At 39.2% G+C, this 17,818-nt stretch overlaps 1 protein-coding gene and 1 pseudogene across 1 annotated transcript in view; both read right to left on the reverse strand.

The window, feature by feature from the left end:
• Positions 1 to 961: 961 nt before the first annotated feature.
• The window catches only part of LOC126470699 (pleckstrin homology domain-containing family G member 7-like), a 489,741-nt gene continuing 472,884 nt past the window's right edge, over positions 962 to 17,818 (reverse strand). Inside the window, exon 14 of the mRNA XM_050098699.1 lies at positions 962 to 1,309. Within this exon, the coding sequence (XP_049954656.1) occupies positions 1,196 to 1,309 (114 nt within the window). The 3' untranslated portion in view covers positions 962 to 1,195. The remainder of the gene's footprint in view (positions 1,310 to 17,818) is intronic.
• Positions 5,853 to 5,969, reverse strand: LOC126471725 (5S ribosomal RNA; annotated as a pseudogene).

The raw sequence follows: 17,818 nt of genomic DNA on the forward strand, positions 1-17,818 counted from the left end.
TAGTTTGCAGTTTGTCAGTCAAGTAATTCTGTTTTGTTTGGCATTGAATCCAGTATATACAAATAAAGTGAATTCATTTACAGTAATTGCATCAAGTAACAACAATAGAATATTTAATTTCTGTGAACCAAGAAGAACATGGAAGACAAATAATTTCTTCACATACTGAATATTTCCTTTGGAGATATTAGTATAGCCCTTGGATTATTGTTACTACATTCACATTCATTTGTTTGGACAGCTTTTAGTCACCATTTTTCATCACATTCTTATAACTTTTAAAGAATCAAAGGGAAACTAGTTGGAATTCATTGTTATGCAAAGTGTCATAATAGTTCTGGAGAACAATGTATATCACACATATTACTACTCTTAGACAACAAAGCCAGCACATTCCATATACTTCATCACGCACTGCTTTTATTACAGATCACAAGTGTTTCTTCTCATGATCATGACCACAAACACCATAAACTACATGAGATCGCGTAAAAGGTAAAAAAAAGTATTAAGTTGATCATCAGTCATTTCTTACAAACTGAGACATGTTGCTTGTACAGTATGCTATGAAGCATGTTCCATTCTTTGGAGGAAAACAGCATAGATCAACTGAAGAAAAACACAATTTAAGATACATTTCAATTGGTTGTTACTGTTGTTTCAGTAATTTCATCCAAATATAAGTCATATTTTCTGAGAACATGGTTCATTTACAATTAAATACTGTGTGCAATTACTTTTAGTAAAATATTTTTCCCACAACAAAAATAACAATCTTGCAAGTTCTATTACTCATAATGATTGTATTTAGTTGTGCCACAGCACCAGTCAAATATTAAATATCAAAATTTTCATTAAAAATATGTCAGTGGGAACATAATATATGAATTTAAAAGTTAAAAAAGTAAGAAATGTATATGAAAATTACTCCACATCTGGTTAACTTATATTCCCACTTACAATGTGATTAATTTTTAATTAAATATATTATATGCCTAAATTTTAGATAAAATATATTCTTTCTGTAAAAACAACTTTCTTTTCATGCCTGGTACTTCATTATGTTGTAAATAATAGATATCTTCATAACATAGTTATTTCACATTCAGTACACTTATCTAGAAGAATTATACAAAAAATAACGTTTCATTATGTTTCATATCATGCTTGAAGACAACCCAATATCAGAAGGTAGTCAGGTGGAAGACTTTGCACTGCAGGTGGACAGACGGGGTGAACGAAAGACTGTATGTTGAAGTGTCCGTTTCCACTTGTCCTGGGTGTCTCTAAGCTTCAGCAGCCACGTTTGCTACAAGACAGTGAGCATCAGAACATTAGTCTATTTTCGTAAATATATACTAAAGTAGTTAAATGACTGACACACTGCAAAAATTCAAGAAAGTAATACTGATTATGTTTACTTGAATAGAACTTCGTGAATAAATCTAGTAAACACATGGAGGCATTTGTTTGAAAATTCATGTGGAAACACAAACTTAACAGTTGCTCTGTCAGACTCCCCAATCACTGCTTAACCTTCCACCCCTCCCTCCCCCCCTTTCTCTCTCTTCTCTCCCCGCCCCCCCCCCCCCCCACACACATACACAATACTGCGATTCACATCTAGAAGGAAGGCCTCTGAGGACATGAGATGCAAAAGACCCAAAAGTTCATCTTTCTTTGGAACAGAATACACTTTATAGATATATCCAGAAAGCAATGTTAAAAGGCACTTGCAAATATTCCATTTCAAGTTGTTATTAATTATGATTTTTATATACAGTGGCAAAAGTGTTATTATGTCTCAACAATAACATTCTGTAAATAAATGTATGCAATACTAACGAAATAACACTCTTAACTGCATGAAATTATTAAGAGTGTAAGTCATTACTCATGCTATGTAAGATCTAATTTTAGTACATTAACTGGGTACTGATTTTAGTGAACGTGGTTAATACTTACCTTATCATTACTGTTATTTGTTTGCTCGTTGCTTAGGACTAAAAATAAACTAATTTATACACAGTATCATTAAGGTGGAATATTTATAGTCTGTGTTGCAGTGGTGTAAATTACTACTAACAGTATTATGAATCCAGACCTTGGCATCCATAGGGTTTGTTAAAACTACTTTTACATTATAGTTGTTGGTATCACAATACTCCAAAGAGATTTATTGGCTCCTAAGAAGCTTCATTAAAGAATAAATATACTGGCAGATCGTGTCATTCCCTGATTTTATTTAGAAGATATTATTATACTCACCACTTTGAGAGAACAAAAAAATCTTATCAATAATCTCATTTTATTTCAAGTGATTTCCCAGGCATTTCCAGTATTGTTGAAATAGTTTTTGACTCATTAAAGTCCAATCCAGTTGCTTTTAGTTTCTTAATGCTGTACAGAATGGCACAGACTTTACTTTGTATCTGTTTACAATGAGTGATTATAATATCAGTCAACAGAAGTATCAATGAAAATCTAGAATCATGTAGGACTCAATATATGTTGATCTACTAATCAGAACTTAATGTTTTAACCGTTTTTGTGCTAGTAGTTCAATGGTTGGTTTCATTATATAGATAACACCACTGAAGTCAAAGGAACATAACTGATACCACACCATAGGAGGTTATTTAGTACTGTCTTATGCCTTACATATGAAAACCATTAAAGAGGCATGGAAACTCTCTATTACAAACCCTTAATAACAAAATTGGTTCAAAATTTAATAAATGGATACAGATTTCCCTATGTAGTGTTATTTATGAATATCTGACACCAAAATGATTGTTACACAATTTCTGTTAAGTTGCCATAGATGCTTTGATAAACAGCTTCTTCAAATATATTACGAAAATGAGAACTGGTTTGAGCAAAATAGGATAATAAGTGGATGATAAATCCTATATCTACATTTGTAGATTCAACTGGCAATTTTATTACATTTAAAAATACAACTTCTATTGGTTTATTACAAACATGCAATTTAGAGACTGTGCCACTGGATTAGGAGGCCTACTTTCCCACACATTCACATATTATTGACCAAAAACTCAACTTCTATCATTGCAAAAGATAAAACGTATAAAAAATTAATGACACATCAGTATGCAAAAGAACTATTTCATACCTCTAGGTAACTAGTTTATCTATACTGCACAAATGGAATAACATATTGTGACATATAGAGTGTGGGTCTCTGTAGGACTGCAATTATTATACGTTATTGTACATATATTTGGAAGAAGAGGAGACATGATGGCCAAGAAGCTTTCAAAAAATGGTTTAAATCGCTCTGAGCACTATGGGACTTAACATATATGGTCATCAGTCCCCTAGAACTTAGAACTACGTAAACCTAACTAACCTAAGGACATCACACAACACCCAGTCATCACGAGGCAGAGAAAATCCCTGACCCCGCCGGGAATCGAATCCGGGAACACGGGTGCGGGAAGCGAGAAGGCTACCGCACGACCACGAGATGTGGACCCAAGGAGCTTTCCGAAGTCCTTATTTACGAGGGCGAGTCAAACGAAAACCTTAAAAAAATTTTAAAATATTATTTATTGTGCAGAAGTGGTACAAAGCTGTATCAGTTTTCAATATAATCTCCCCCTCGCTCAATGCAAGTCCTCCAGCGTTTACAAAGTGCATAAATTCCTTTAGAAAAAATTATTTTGGTAGTCTGCGCAACCACTCATGTACTGCATGGTGTGCCTCTTCATCAGAACAGAACTTCTTTCCTCACATTGCGTCTTTGAGTGGTCCAAACATATGGAAATCACATGGGGCAAGGTCTTGTGTGTATGGTGGATGAGGAAGACACTAAAAATGCAGGTCTGTGATTGTTGCAACTGTTGTATGGGCAGTGTGAGGCTTGCATTGTCATGTTGCAAAAGGACACTTGCTGACAGCAATCCACCTTGCTTTGACTTGACTGCAGACCGCAGATGATTTTTTAGGAGATTTGTGTATGATGCACTGATGACAGTGGTCCCTCTAGGCATGTAATGCTAAAAAATGACGCCTTTTTCGCCCAAAAAGAGAGTCACCATAACCTTCCCTGCTGATGGTTCTGTTCTAAACTTCTTTGGTTTTGGTGATGAGGAATGGCGCCATTCCTTGCTCGCTCTCTTCATTTTCGGTTGGTGGAAGTGCACCCAGGTTTCGTACCCAGTAACGATTCATGCAAGGAAGCCATCACCTTTTCGTTCAAAGCGCCGAAGAAGTTCTTCACAAGCACCAACAAGTCGTTCTCTCATATCAGAAGTCAGCTGCCATGGCACCCATCTTGTAGACAATTTGTGAAACTGGAGCAAATCATGCACAATGTGGTGTGCTGACCCATGACTAATCTGCAAACATGTTGCAATGTCATTCAGTGCCACTCGGCGGTTTTCCTTCACTATAGCTTCAACTGCTGCAATGATCTGTGAAGTCACAACTCGTTGTGCGTGAACTGGACGAGGAGCATCTTCCACTGAAGTCACACCATTTGCGAACTTCCTACTCCATTCGTAGACCTGCTGCTGTGACAAACATGCATCACCGTACTGAACCTTCATTCGTCGATGAATTTCAATAGGTTTAACACCTTCACTACGCAAAACCGAATAAGAGAACGCTGTTCTTCCCTGGTGCAAGTCGCAAGTGGGGCGGCCATCTTTACACTGATACTGCGAAGGTATGTGTGCAATTGTGCTGCCACCTACAGGCCATTCTGCGCGCTGCTTGTAGCACACTTACCAACTCACAGGATAACGGTGCGAAATTTCGATTTGTTATTACAAATTCAGGTTTTCATTTGACTCACCCTCGTATTCAAGACTAGTTTTGATAATACATAGTCTTCTGGTCACACTATTTATATAACCCCATTTAAAAAAAAATACAAATAATACAATGGTATGCTGAAAGGTTATGACTTTTGAATATTGGTGGAGATGTTACATGACATGTATATTGGTTAATCGAGTTTACCGCTTTGCTGACGCAAGTTGCAACCGTGTTGCACTAGAGGGCGCCGAATGGTAGTACATAAAATGGTTCTACGTAAGTCATTGAATAAGATACAGCGTGTTGCAATCGAGCTCCTAACAGCACAAATCGTGCCTGCGATAGAAATCTGTAGAACAGTGACAGCTGTGTATGGTGATGATTACATTGACATAAGTAATGCACGAAACTGGGTTGTTGACGCTTGTAATGAAGGAAACTTATGTGACAGAGATCACAATGGACGATAAAGTTTGGCTCACAATGTGAACCATCAGAATCAGGTTGGTGAACTCATCAGAGAAAATCGTTGGGTAATATAGACACAGTGCTGCAACATCTGCAACTATCTGATGGCTATCCTCAATACAACCCTGTCCTATTTCCAAAACTTAAAGAACTATTTTGAAGACTTCACCTCGATACTGATGAAGTGGTGGAAGCAGAGGTGAGATTTTGGCTCTGTCAGCAAAGTCCAACAGTTTACAGCGATAGTATCACAAACTAGTCTCTGATTGGGAGAAATATATTTGTTGTCAGAGTGACTATGTTGATAAATAAATATGTGAGTATGAAGAATAAAGATGAAAAATGTTAATAAAGCTGGTTTTATTTAAAAACTTTTAAGAGATTTCACTGTATATATACACTCCGTCTTCAGGCCACAAGTGGCCCATCGGGACCATCCGACCGCCGTGTCATCCCCGGTTGAGGATGCGGATAGGAGGGGCGTGTGGTCAGCACACCGCTCTCCCGGTCGTTTTGATGGTTTTCTATGACCGGAGCCGCTACTATTCGGTCGAGTAGCTCCTCAATTGGCATCACGAGGCTGAGTGCACCCCGAAAAATGGCAACAGCGCATGGCGGCTGGATGGTCACCCATCCAAGTGCCGGCCAAGCCCGACAGCGCTTAACTTCGGTGATCTCACGGGAACCGGTGTATCCACTGCGGCAAGGCCGTTGCCTTAAGAGATTTCACATACAAAAAATTCGGAATTATTATTTTTCAGCATTCCCTCGTATGTGCCAGTAATGCTCAGTATACGAAGACAAATACAGAATCTTGAAAAAAAAAAAACTTACGTACTGTGGTCATAGTGACTTTCTATTGCGAACTGTAATCACCACATAGCATGAATTATTAAATGTTGTTCAAATGTCTTGATGTATAGAGAAATATAAGGGCTTAATACTTGAGCAAATAAAAGATGTAGCTGGACACCCCCAGAAACACACGTTTTCCATATTAGGTGCATTGTGCTACCGCCTACTGCCCTACTCCGTATCAGCGATCTCAGTAGTCATTAGACATTGTAAGGGAGCACAATGGGGTGCTCCGCGGAACTCACGGACTTCGAATGTGATCAGATGATTGAGTGTCACCTGTGTCATACGTCTGTACGCGAGATTGCCACACTCCTAAACATCCCTAGCTTCACCGTTTCCGATGTGATGGTGAAGAAGAAACGTGAAGGGACACGTACAGCACAAAAGCGACCTCGTCTGTTGACTGACGGAGACCACCAACAGCTGAAGAGGGTTGTAATCTATGATAGGCAGACACCTATCCCGATCATCACACAGGAATTCCAAACTGCATCAGGATCCACTGCGAGTACTATAACAGTTTGGCGGGAGGTGAGAAAACTTTCATTTCATGGTCGAACGGCTGCTCATACGCCGCACATCACGCCGGTAAATGCCAAGCGACGCCTCGCTTGGTGTAAGGAGCTTAAACACTGGGCGATTGAACAGGGGAAAAATGTTGTGTGGAGTGAAGAACTACGGTACACAATGTGGCGATCCTATGGCAGGGTGTGGGTGTGGTGAATGCCTGGTGATCGCCACCTGCCAGCATGTGTAGTGTCAACACTAAAATTCGGAGGTGGTGGTGTTATTTTGTGTTAGTGTTTTTCATGGAAGTACAGGCCTATATTGATGCTTTAAGCACCGTCTTGCTTCCCACTGTTGAAGACCAATTCGGGGATGGCAATTGCATCTTTCAACACGATCGAGCACCTGTTCGTAATGCACGGCCTGTGGGGGAGTGGTTACTCGACAATAACATTCCTGTAACGGACTAGCCTGCACAGAGTCCTGACCTGAATCCTATAGAACACCTTTGGGATGTTTTGGAGTGCCGACTTCGTGCAGGCCTCACCGACCGACATCCATACCTCTCCGCTTTGCAGCTCTCCGTGAAGAATGGACTGCCATTCCCCAAGAAACATTCCAGCACTTGATTGAATGTATGCCTGCGAGAGCGGAAGCTGTCATCAAGGCTAATTATGGGCTAACACCACATTGAATTCCAAGCTTACCGATGGAGGGCGCCACGAACTTGTAAGTCATTTTCAGCCAGGTGTCCGGATACTTTTGATCACATAGTGTACATAAAACATACTGCGGATATGTATACAGAGGCAACCTGAACTCTTACTGAGAAACTTTGTGAGGTTGTTCAGGGATGTTTTCTGAGTATTTGGTCGAAAGGGATCGAGGGTTTCTGATGGCTTGTTACAATGTAATTATGAAATTATCATTTGTTCACTTTGTTATCACAATTAGCTTTGTTTCTGTTAAAATACCTGCACAACAGTTAATAAATCTGTAATGTGGAATCACCAAAAGACGGAACACAAAACGCCTATGTGTAGATGCGAAAGTAATGTGATGTGTTCACTGTCACTGTGCGAACAACCCAGCCCAGCATTACTGTGCATCTCTTCCATTGTATTCATCAACACTACTAATAAAGTGCATATTGGCCAACTCTTCATCAGTAAATGTACCCATACTGCTGTGTATCAGTATTGACACACAACCAACACTGGCAGAAAAAGAAACCCGAGACAGCATCGAGCAATACCGACTGAAAGTTTCAAGACTAAGAGCAAAAGTGGCTGTTACTGTTGACAACAGTAAGTAGTATGACTCAATGGAACAAACGTGACATGCATATACTGTGATGTTAGTACTGCTTGATGATTATGGTAAAAAATTAAACCAAATGCAACAAGTCTGCAACAAGCCACCAGAGACCATGTCTTTTATACCAAAGTACTCAGAGTAAATGAATACAAATTAAAAACTGTTAAATTTTAAGTTACCTTGTAAATACCAGAATATGAGCCCACAAAAAACTAACATAGTCTCACTGAACAAATTCATTTTAGAAAATAATGAGGAAATCTAGTCTGAATGTATTGGAATGCATTTGCAATATTATTCAACTATGATCGATAAATACAAGGAAATACACAAACCAGTAGTGTATTCATATTAGAGATGGGCAAACTCGTTTATACTTGGAAAATAGTTCACTGGCAACAGTTCGTCTTTCGGAACTGTTCTGTTCATTTTTTACCTAATTGTGGATCCTTAATGTATTTATGGATTTTAGACAAGTTTCCAGAAGAAATATTAACTACACACAAGTATTACTTATGATAAATTCATGGACTGCCTTTGTAGATAGGTTGTTTACTTCCATTTTCTTAGCTGAATGTGCGCTTCGAAAGTATCACATTAGTCGTCCGACAAGATGGGCCAGTGACCTCAAGCCACGAAGGAGAGGCCAGAGTAAATCGAACGGAATTTCACATTACGGGACCCGTTTAGAACCCAGCAAGGACCACCAGAACCATCATTAACTTTCGAGGCAAGCTCGTAATCGTAGCGGGTACAATGTCTTCGTTTTCCCTTTGCTTACAAAAAAAATATATCTTCATGGCTGCTTTACTAGCATAAAATAACTGAAAGTAAACTGTCATCTGTCAATGCAACGTTAACAGTTGTCTTTCACAATGTGCAGGTGTGTAAATTAACTACACATCTAATTGCCATACTATTTGTGTGGGTAGTGAAGACTTATTTGGAAAAATCACTACTTCTGACATAGGTCAGAGAAATAGGGTACTAAAATCAAAAGTTTCGTGTCAGAAATGGGGACAACTACAGAAATATGCTCGGAGATTATCGAAACTTTCTAAGTGAAAAGTAACAAGACTCTTTTTTTCAAAACTTTCATGACACAGCACGTACCAGTGCTTTGAAGAACTTTACAGCAGTTCGATTTGTAGTCATCTTCCTTACCAGTATGTAAATCGAAGCATGATATTGTGCCACTTCAGAAACCAAAGAACCATATTTGGATTTCAGAACTCTTTCAAAACTTTATATATGTACATCAGATTGTTGAAAAATCGTTTATGGTTTCTGTCTCCTGTCCTTTTGCCTTAATCTTCTGAATCAAAAACGAAACAGCCACTACACTGAATCGTGATGAAAATATATAAGGATTCAAGAATCGATCAGTCATCCCAGAAATTATGACTAACATGTCTGAACAGTTCATTTGGAATAAAATAAAAATATCTTTGTCCAGATTAGTTTTTATGACAAAATAATGAAGACAGTGGCATGAATATGAAGATGTCAGCAATGCTCAGCACCTAATTTCGAAAGTAATGGTTGTAAACTATCTGGCTCAGAAAGATGTCAAGATCATACATCACTGTAATAAATAATTAACAAAGAAGAGTAGCAAATATATGGCGGATTGTATCTGAGTTTTCCCACAAGGTTCCAGGGCAAAAAAGATGCTTTATCAAAGAATAAGTAGCCAAAAATCGAAAAGTGATTTCGCCATTGTATTTACTTCACATGATCACTAAATAGTAGATGTATAGCTTGTATTAATAAAGTTAATGCAACAGGAGTGTATTAATAATAAAACTGCAAGTAAAATAATATTTTGTTAGAAAGCTACTTCTAAACAATACTTTTTTCAAAATGTAAGGATGATTACATGCCATTGAATGATCTTTTAAATGGAATGACACTATTTCTCCTTTTCCCACTGTGCCAGAATCATACACAACTCATTTTCTTGTGCAAAGAATCAAAAACCACAAATAAATCAAATTTGAAAGTACAAAGCTTCCTAAGCAGCATTTTCTACGTTTGCAAAAATTCGAAAATTGTGAGTTTCATTAAAACTTTCTAACACTACAATTAACAAAATATTGAAAGTTTTCTCAAAAACTTGTCATTAAACCAAGCAGATGTAACTTCATCTACAAACAAAAAAATCTGTGGCTGCTCATTTAATTGGTCAACCAAAAAAAAAAAACAACTTGCCTTGTGATACACATGTGTTCTACAGTGGATCAAAATGACGAAGAGATACACAAATTTATCTTTTTGTTGGCTGAAAAATATGTATGCATTACAGATAGCTTAATTTTTACAGAAGTTACATAGTTATGAAAAAGTTGAACAAGAATGTGTGACTACTCAAAAAAGAACGAACCCAGTCAAGAGAAACCGAGGCGAGAATGAGGAGTGGAGGAACTAGATCGAAGAATGAGACTGAGGCAGAAACGAGGCCAGCCAAAGTGAACTGTGAACCACAGTTCCTGGGAGCAAGGCCAACCATGACCGTAGTGAACTGTGAATGACAGTTCTCAGAAGAAGACCAACCATGACTGACTTGAGCAGTGAACAACCGTTCCTTAAAAGCCATTCCTTGGTCTTTTCATTTGCTTTAGTGAGCCATTTCTTTGGACCCCATTCATTCATGTATGACCCATCTCCGATCCATATATACAATGACTAATTATTACTGATATTGTCCATGCACAGTAACTCATGTAAATGTACTCAACTTGGATTCAATTTTAATTTTCTGACATGGCTATTTTCGATGATATTTCATACAATGTATGTCTGAATATTTGGGAAGCCATCCCCTGTTTTTTTTACATAACTTCAAAGTTTTTGATATTAAATCTCACAGAATCATAAATTATATTTTAGTTAAATATATTTAACTCTTTTGAGGTAGCACCCAAGTTTCATTTGGGCAATGGCTACAGGCTCTTTTTTGATCAAACGTTTATTATCTCAAATATTGGTACAAGCACGTACCTTTGGCCATGTTCCTCAGGCTTTCCTGCTTTGACAACTATAGTAAAGTTCACCAGGTAGATAGCCTTATTGGATTCGAATAACTGCCTAGTAAACTTAATATATCTGACACTATTTGAACATTTTCCAGCATGTTTTAGGTAGATAGATCTTTAAATTGGTAAGCATTAAACTATAATGTTTAAGCTTTTATATGTCCATCCTTTTAGCAGGATGTCTTTGGGACGATGGCCGTTTACTATCATGACAAAAAATAAAACACCTACAGCCCTACGGCTGCAAAAGTTTCGTACAATGTTTAATGCTTCATGGTTTATGACGATAACAGCTTGCTGTTACAAGTTGGTACGACTTGATTATGTAAGTTCTGATATCAAACTTTTATATATGTCTTTTGATTTAATCAGTTATACCATATTTGTATATATTTTGAACGTCGTTGTTGTGTTAATAGCTGACCATGAATTGATAGTATTATCAAAATTAGTAACGAGTAAATTAAGTCATATTACAGCTTTTAGCAGTCATGTCTTCTTTTGTCAGATACTTTCAAGCTGTGGATCAACACCTTTACACAATATCTCGTAAATACAGTAGTGTCCCAGTGCAAATATCACGGATAATAAAACAGAAAGAACAGAATAAAAGAGATGTTTGTTTCTTGGTTTTTTTTAATGCATTTACAATTACATTTTCACTATTTAAACTAATGAAATATTGAAAGTTTCAGATTAAATTAATGAACACAATATCTAGATATTCCTAACAGTATCAAAGTCTTCTAGTCATATTTCAGACATTTATTGTGTCTCATGATTTACAGATATCCCGTATGTGTTGCTGTAGGTAAACATGTCCAAAAAGTACATCATGTCTGATTTATATTTCTACAACAAGTCAGCCCTGTGCCAGCAAGAGGTGTGAGGTTTGTGCTCTCATCAACATAAGTTATTTAGCTCATAATAACAGTTAGTCTAGTACATATTACTCAGTAAGTACGTTTACTAGAGGGTTTCTGAAGCCTGCTGCTAACGATTTCACTTTTTTTATGTATTATTTTATAAAATGTGAAATGACCATAAAGTTGGGTTGTAGCCAATTCATACTTTATTTTATATTTGGTGCAGCAAACATAGTAGTTGACAGTCTCGTTAAATCTTTTTTTCTTTCCAGCAGTTTAAGTAGGACTTATCCCTTCATTATTTGGTACATGTTTCTGGAAGGAAGTGTAAATTTTATTTCTCTTGGCTCTGAAAATTTGCACAAGTAGTTCGTTTACATACAGATGTTTGAGTATATAGGATAAATTTGCGTAAATATATTTTTCTCGTTTGTCGGTTACTTAACTGACTTATTCTTGCCAAATTATTATTTCGTCATGAGCAAAACGTGCCTCACATGCTGGAGAATTGTTAGTTCTGAGGTGTAGTGTGACAGAAGCTGTATTTTTTTTCTTTGACTGTTGCGGCGAGAGAATTGCGGAAATACATGAGCTCTTCTGTGGTTTTGTAGAATATGCAGTAGAAATAGAAAGACAGAGGAACGGGAGGGGAAAAGTGCTGCTTTTTAGGCTGAATTAGAAAAGCTAAGAACCGTCTGGACTGGTTAAGAAGGGACAAGGGTGAGGAAAGGTAGAAGTGACAACAGATATTAGAAGGAACAGTTACGAAAATGCTTCTGAGATCATTTTGGTTATTGTGAGAGATACCGTGTGGTTATAATTAAAGTGCAGCTACTCAGAAAGGTCCATTGTGGGCTGTAACTATGGTATGGCAGTGAACCTTGGTGGATAAGCTAATGTGTAAATGCAGAACTGATTTATGCTGGAGAAAATTAGTCCAACTTTGGCCAGTGGGTGCACATCTGGCGTCGCGAAAGCAAGGCAAACATACAGAAATGTTCCCATACGTAATAGATTAGGAACGGGATGGGCGCAGAAAAGGTCAAACAACTAAGAAAGGCATAATGCTGGCTTTATTATTAACTGCCGCTTACACGGTTTGTTCATTAGGAGCATCGGAGATTTTGACGAGATGCTGCATCTGTAACATGGCGTGATCAACAATCACTTGCGGCAGTTCCTGTGGAATCAGAGCAAAGTTTTCCTGGATACTGGCCTTCAGATCAGGAAGGAACTGAACAAGTCCCTAGTAAACACGTTCTTTTAGATAGCTCCAGAGCCAAAAGCCACATGGTTTTAGATCAGGTGATCTTGCAGGCCATGCATCTGAAAATCTCTGGAGACAATACGTTCGTGGAAGTTTGCATTCAGCACATATTTCACTGGGCAAGTGTCATGAGATGTTGCCCAATCTTGCATGAAAACAGTGGTTTCCACACAGCTGATGTACAAGGAGGTCCCGATATCTTGCAGACGTCACGGTACACGTGACAGGCGCTCTTGGTGTATTCTCTTCAAAGAAGAACGGACCGAGAGTAAAAGTGCTTGTGAATGCACACCACACAGTCACAAATGGTGGGCACAATGGCTCTTTGCACAACACTCGGTTTGTCAGTACCCCACATTCGGCAGTTCTGTGTATTCACTGCTCCATGTAATATAAAATGTGCCTCGTCGCTCCACAGAATATGGACCGGCCATATATCGTCAACTTCGATCCGTGCCAGAAACTAAAAAGCAAATTCAGAACATTGGTGCGGATTATGAGGTTTTAGTTGCTGCACCGTCTGGATCTTGTACAGGTACCAATGTAAAATAGACCGCAGAATTTTCCGTACTGTTGACCTTGAGATAGACAGTTCTCGTGGCACTTCACAAGCGCCAGCGCTATCCGGGGCACGAGATGCGTGGTCAGTTACAGCAACAGCAGCCTCGTCGGTACCTTCCATCGTGATAGGACGCCTTCATCTGCCAGCTGCCGCACCAAGTTCCCCTGTGTTTTTGAACTGCTTTATCATCTTCTTTGAACCATTTGGGACGTTAAAGTTTACGGGTGCTCAGCGCCGATGTTATCAGCGCTTGAACCCTTTGATAATATCGAGCCTGTCTTCAGACCTTTCAGTGGGCGATACTCTCTCAATGCATCAATGTAATTGCCGCCGTTCACGTAAAACAGTTTCACTAACAGCGCACGGTCTCTTTTCTCGATAGCTATAATGTTCACTCGCGTTATGGCTTGTCTAGAGAAAGCGTGAATGCCATACCGTCATACAAACAGTGTACAGCGCCAGATTTTTACCTGGTGGCCACAACTGGAACTAATTTGCTTGCCAGCGTAAATCGGGTCTGCATTACTGTATCACTGTATCTACCAAGTTTCGTTATCATACGATTATTACAGCCCACACTGGATCTCCGTGGGTAGTTGCACTTTAATTATAACCACCTGGTAAGGCAGACCTTTTAATTTAGTCATAAAGAAATGAAAATCAGACAGTTGTAAGTGTAGTCAGGGCACAACAAACCTTCAGCAATAAATTGCAGCCGGCCTGGGTGGCCGAGCGGTTCTAGGCGCTACAGTCTGGAACCGCGCTACCGCTACGGTCGCAGGTTCGAATCCTGCCTCGGGTATGGACGTGTGTGATGTCCTTAGGTTAGTTAGGTTTAAGTAGTTCTAAGTTCTAGGGGACTGATGACCTCAGCAGATAAGTCCCATAGTGCTCAGAGCCATTTTTGAATAAATTGCAAAGGCAATTTAGGGAAGTCAGTAAAGAGAAATAATGTTTTGTTGTCAGACAGTTCTCATGCTAGCGGTGCAGGCCTACTTTTGCAGAATGAACTCCCCATTGCCGTCGGAGAAAGGCAACGGCAAACCACCTCTATTAGGACCTTGCCTAGTAAGGCGGTGCGGGTCTCCCGCATCGTTCCCCTACGCTCTGTAAAGAAGCATGGGACTTCATTTCCATTTCCACCAAGGCACCAATCCAAGTAGCTGTCTGCATCAAATGACAGAAGTTTTAGAATCACTGTGTGAAGACTTTGCGAAAGGAGACACCAGGGTTATAGTGGGTGGGCTAGGAAATAGGGCTAGCAGATATAATAAGTTCAATAGAGCGCGAGACCTGGTAAAGAAATATAGCATCAGCATCGAGACATACCGGCATTCAATTTATATCTGTTCTGAGTGACCATGACCAACCTCATTTTAAATATTTTGTCGGAATGATAATTCGGAGCAGGAAACGCTGTTTATGACCTGCTCATATAGCGTAACTCGCAGCGCAGTAGCTTATGAGACAACGAGGTGAGTCAGATCTGGCTCGAATCTACACGGCGGATTAATAACTGGGCTGATACACCGCCAGCCTGGGTGTGGGTTTTAGGTTTCCCATGCTCGTTTAGGCAAATGCTGAGTTGGTCCCCAAACTCTGCCTCAAAGAACACGATACACAGACAGTTAGAACATGATAACACACAGAACAAAACAGGCGAATGGCACACACGACATCCACTCCTTAGGTTACCTAGGCGACTGTGGCGTCAGGAAGGGTACCTGGCCACAGAGTTTAATAATAAAGTAAAATGTGCCATACCCTGCACATGCAGACCCTATACTTGACTGGATAAACACTACAGAAACGAACAAGAAGACGAAAGAGGCACCAATGCTTACGCTGGGCGGAGAAGCAATTACTGACGTGGTTCCTGTTGATTGTTTTAGTAAATGGGCTTAAACTAGTCATGGCCTTCACTTCGTCAGGAAACGGAAGGGTAAATTTCCTTGGCTAATACCAGAAAGCCTAAGGGGAGAGGCACTGTCATGAGTAGTGGACACAGGAAAGACGCTGCAGTACAGACGAATGCTCCTCATACCACGAATGTACTGTCCTGATTGTGTGAATGGGTGCATTATCGTCCTGAAACATGGCATCATTGTTGGGAAACAACATTTGAAGCATGGGGTGAACCTTATCACCTAAAATGTTCATATAACCGTTGACTGTAACACGGCCTTTGAGAGTAATGATGGAACCAGCAGACTACCATAATATGGCCGTCCACACCATCACACTTCCACCTTCATGTTTAACCGTTGGAATCAAGTAATCAGGATTTTAAGCTTCTTTTGGCGTTCTCCAGACGTAAACCCCGCCCGATGTTGGAAATAACGAAAATGTTGACTTGTCGGACCATATGACATGTTTCCACTGATCATCCGTTCAGGATTTATGCTCCTGACACCATGTTTTACGATTCTTTTTGTTGGTTGTCGTCACTAATGGTTTCGGTATAGCAGCTCGTCCATGCATATTCGCTTTGTGGAGTTCTCGGCGGACAGTGTCGATAGATACGGGATCTCGAAGATGGCTATTGAGCTCTGCAGTCACTTTAGCCGCCGCAGTTATGTATTGTTTTGACACAATTCGTGTTAGCGTACGAAAATCTCTGTCATTTAGCTTTGATTTGCGCCCACTATTACGTTTACACGATGATGGTTTTCCATGTTTTGTGTAGGCTGCCATGACTGTTGAACACAGTTACTCTTGAAACATTCAGTAAGTTGGCTGCCTTGGTTACTGATGCTCCATCTAATCGGACTCCCACAATCAGTCCTCTTTGGAACTCCTTTAGGTCTTTCATTGCACGTCGACCTCCGCCTTCATGCAAATACAAAGTGTGCATTACTCGTAAACAACCTGCAAAACTTATGCCTAGTCATTTCTGAATACGCACAGTCCAGTGCGACACATGCGTTACCTGTGTTGTTGGCCGTCAAACACAACCATCCATTACTACCACTGTTCACAATGTTTTGTCTATCCCCTGTACACACCAAGTCTGCAGGGAACTTGCCGCTGCAATACAAGAGTGATAAAAAAAAAAAGAAGGATATCGCCACAAGGTTGCAGTAGTGGATTATGGCAGACACATAAGTAACGCCGGAAAAATCCGAATGTGTACACACACAATACATCTCGAAGTTGACACTGTAAAAAATAACAATTGTCTTACATGTTCAACTTTTAATGTAAGATTATACCCGTTACTGAGTAGATTATGACAGCATTTAAAATTTTTAAATATGGTCAATAATTACGCGAAATATTGGAAACAGAGTTTTTGTTGCCCCTCGTGCTGCAGCTGGTACCAGGTTCCGGGACAGTGTTTTAGTAATACAGATAGCTATTTGGTACTGGCTGTTGTCATTAACAAATGCTTCTTCAAGAACTACAGTATTCTACACTATATACGTTCCCTCCCGATTTTAAAATGCAATTTTCTTACCAATAATAACCAGTACTCCAGCAGAACGATGGAGTCGGATGTGTAATAAAGATTTTCACATAGTTTAGAGGCAAATAATTAAAACTGTGGGTGGACAGAGTGCTGTTTGCGTGTCCTTATTACCCCCGCATAAAAATTGCAGAAAGATATTAGTATTACACACATATTTTATGCTCGAAAACATCCAATAGTGAATTGGTAAATTAAAATTTCTTGCCTTATTGTTCCAGGCAGTTGAACCACTACAGTACCTAATTTTTTAAACATCAGGCGGTATCACCTTGTACCAAGAGAGTACTTACTTGTTTGCAGAAACCACTGCAGTAATTGTTAAACGAAGAAACAGTGAATGTCGCACATAGGCTGTTACATACAGTTGCCTATAAACTATGTGAAAATCTATGTTAAACATCCGACTACACTGACCTGCTGGTGTACTCGCTATTCGTTGTAAACCATTTTGCCTTTCAAAATCATAATTATGTGTATATGCTGTAGAAAACTGTAATTTTTAATGGAATATTTGCTATCGGTGGGAGGCTATAAAAAAGAAGAGGACCGACAGGCATATTTATGGACTGTCTCTTTGTGGAAATCTGATTCTATTGCTCTGCTGAAGTACTGGCTATTATTCATAAGTAAATTGCATTTCAGAATCAGGAGGGAATGGATACGCTGTAGACATCTTTAGCTTCT

Source organism: Schistocerca serialis, chromosome 3, assembly GCF_023864345.2.
Source record: "Schistocerca serialis cubense isolate TAMUIC-IGC-003099 chromosome 3, iqSchSeri2.2, whole genome shotgun sequence".
NCBI lineage: Eukaryota > Metazoa > Arthropoda > Insecta > Orthoptera > Acrididae > Schistocerca > Schistocerca serialis.